A 3,397-nucleotide genomic window follows, 5' to 3' on the forward strand; every position below is an offset into this window, starting at 1 on the left:
TTATATAATGGTAGCGCTCACTACGTCGGAAAAAGGGAAAGAAAAAAAAAAGTAAAATTGCGCGCAACAAGAGACAAAAACAGGCTCAACCATTGCGCGACTTTAATTTCTGTATGAAAATGAATTTGATTTTTAATTTCAGTTCTCGCGCGTAATTTCGGTCATTAAAGAATTAAAAGCTTCTGGAGCCCGAGACGTTGGTTGATTTTTCCATGTAGGCTAGTCGGACCTATCAATGACCGGGTACCAGTGAATGACTATTTTAGAAAATATCATATGAAAAACAATTAAAAATATATTTGTATGAACGTAATTCAATTCTTTAGTGAAACGATGCATCTTGTTTTCTATGTTCGATCATAATTTAACAAGATAATTATTGCACAACAAAAAGTGCTCATTTTACTGGTCGAAAGAGGTCAATCACTGGTATAAGTACCCTACTCTTAGATTTATCTGTTAAAATAATATACTTTTTGTGTAAAAATTTCTCTGCACCTACCGCACGTTGGTGTAAGCTAATTGTGCCCCTGAATGAATGACATTTTCATTACAATTGCGGTGTAATTTTCATGACATGTTAGTGCCTTACTCATCGTAGTACATATTTCTCTACACTCAGTAGCTGTTCATCTATTCCTGCCGTAAGTGTTTACAAATAACATCCGTCAAAGTGTATACATGAAAATAAGATACTGTGTTGGCTACTCAAGGCATCTAACTTTAACTGATTTCTCAGCGGATATCGTAAAAATCCACAGTAAATTACTTTAACCCAGTGAGAGATGGAGAACAGAAAGGACTCATTTAGGTATACACTTTTTTATGCATGGAAAAAACTGTTTTTTAATCGATTGTTTCTTTAGTATTAAAGAGGAACCGTTTGATGATTGGTCAGATGTCGGCGAATATTATGACGATCGAGTGGCTTCGGGCAAAGCCGAAAACTTTGGAGATCAATTAACGATAAATGAACCATCAGTGAGTTTCATCTCTTATGAATTATATTCAAATTTCCACTATCAAAAACTACACGAGATTTTGATTTTAGGCCAATGACACGAATGAGTCTATGCCATTACAGGATGGGTTAGAGGGGATAATTTTGGTGGATTTCGATAGCAAAAATGTAAAAACTGAAGTTGAGTTTTCATCTACATCCATCTGCAAAACTGTGAATCAAATTTGTCAACCTATTGTGAAATTAGAAAACGAAACTCAGACCCATGACATCAATGACGATATTCACATTGATTTGGAATGCAAAAATTTTAAAATTGAACTGTTATCTCTGTCACCCTCCATCTGTAAAACTGAGAATCAAAGTTTTCAACCTATTGTGAAATTAGAAAACAAAACTCAGACCCATGACATCAATGACGATGTACTCATCGATTTTGAGTGCAGGGATGTTAAACCCTCATTGACGACCGTCAGTCCATCTATTGTGAAAGCAGAAATTCAAAATCAAACAAATCACTTGAATGAAAAAAGATTGATAATTGTTATAAAAAAAGGATTCGATTACGATAATAGAAGTCAATTTATAAGAGGAAAAGCAAATATTAAACCGACTCACAAGGGCATTGGACCACTTGAATATAAAATTTGCAACAAGTCATTTGCAAACAAACCAAACATAAAAAGGCACATAAGTACAGTACATAAGCGGAGCAAATCCTTTGAGTGTAAAGTTTGTCACAAATCGTTTGGAGAAAAAAGAAACCTCATGAAACACATGAATGGAGTACATAATCGAAGTAAACTCTTTGGATGTAACATATGTTACAAATCATTTAGGCAAAACAGGGATCTTAAAGTTCACATAATGAAAATACATGAGCATATTAGCAAACCCTTCGAATGTGATATTTGTCACAGATCATTTAGACGTCAGAATCAACTCAAGCGTCACATAAATGCAGTACATAGTCAAATTAAACTTTTCGAATGTAGTATATGCCATAAATCATTTAGTCAAAAACCTCATCTCAAAACTCACATAAATTGCGTACACAATCATAGCAAACCTTTTGAATGTGACATTTGTCACAAATCATTTGGACAAAAAATCCATCTCCAACGTCACATAAAAGCAGTACATGACCGAATTAAACCTTTCAAATGTAGCATATGTCAGAAATCATTTGGACAAAAGATTAGCCTCAAAATGCACATAATGGCAGTACATGAGAGGAGCAAACCCTTTGAATGTGATATTTGTCAGAAATCATTTGGACGAAAAAGTGAACTTGAATCTCACATAAGTTTAGTACATCTTCGTAGTAAACCCTTTGAATGTGATATTTGTCAGAAATTATTTGGACGAAAAAGTGAACTTGAATCTCACATAAGTTTAGTACATCTTCGTAGTAAACCCTTTGAATGTGATATTTGTCACAAATCATTTAGTCAAAAATATCATCTCAAATATCACATAAATTCCGTACACAATCATAGCAAACCTTTTGAATGTGATATTTGTCACAAATCATTTGGATACAAAAGTCAACTCACTACTCACATGGAGGCAGTTCATAAACGTGAAAAACCTTTCGATTGTGAGATTTGTCATAAATCATTTGGATATCAGAATGTACTGAAAGGTCATAGAGTAACAGCTCATAATCTTGGAAATCCCTTTGAATGTGATATTTGTCAAAAATCATTTGGACAGAAAGGTACTCTCAATAAACACATAAGTGCAGTACATAACCGGATCAAACCTTTTAAATGTAATATATGTTACAAATCATTTGGATATCACATAGTACTCAAACGCCACATAATGACGATACATAATGAAAGCCAGCCTTAGGAGTGTGACATTTATTCGATGACATTTGGACTCAACGAAGACTTTTGTAATCAGTCGGGTTGCGCTATGTAATTTTAGACAATTTTTCTTATAAACAATAAAGCATTTCAAACTGTCATTTACTTGGTCGTAAATGTGAAAGCCTTTGACCCAACTTTCGAAGATAAACTTAATCCTCGTTCTGAAGCATATCGACGAATTAATTTATTTGAAACGAAACGCCGCGAAAAATCGTCCCGATTGTTTCTTCTATTAAACGAACGCATTAAATATATATAATCGATCGAATCGTCGAAGGGTGCATTTGACTCACACGTATACGTTCGTTATGCCTGTCACGCGTCACACATCAAGGAGAAAACAAGGAACTGTATTACGAACGCTTATAAATATGCCACAGGCCAGCGATGACAGAGAGGAGCTTATAGTCGTCTCCGTCGTCGTTGTGTTTTTTTTTCTTCGAGCTTATATATACTACTCTGCTATACACCATCGAGCTCGGCCTTATTTTCAGCGCAAATAATTGCATATTACGCTCGTACGTAGGCTTGCATTTGCCCGACATGTCTGCGTCCCCGC

The 3,397-nt window shown here is 34.9% G+C and overlaps 1 protein-coding gene across 1 annotated transcript; it reads left to right on the plus strand.

Annotated features, from left to right (window-relative positions):
- Positions 1-619: 619 nt before the first annotated feature.
- On the plus strand, positions 620-2,914 carry LOC106653926 (gastrula zinc finger protein XlCGF57.1-like). Its single transcript, XM_023463567.1, has 3 exons — positions 620-811; positions 867-981; positions 1,052-2,914. The coding sequence occupies exons 1-3, from the start codon at positions 786-788 to the stop codon at positions 2,816-2,818; spliced, it is 1,908 nt and encodes a 635-aa protein (XP_023319335.1). The 5' UTR covers positions 620-785; the 3' UTR covers positions 2,819-2,914.
- The last annotated feature ends 483 nt before the right edge of the window (positions 2,915-3,397 follow it).

This window comes from Trichogramma pretiosum, unplaced genomic scaffold (assembly GCF_000599845.2).
Source record: "Trichogramma pretiosum strain Unisexual culture from Peru unplaced genomic scaffold, Tpre_2.0 scaffold177, whole genome shotgun sequence".
In the NCBI taxonomy this organism is placed as follows: Eukaryota; Metazoa; Arthropoda; class Insecta; order Hymenoptera; family Trichogrammatidae; genus Trichogramma; species Trichogramma pretiosum.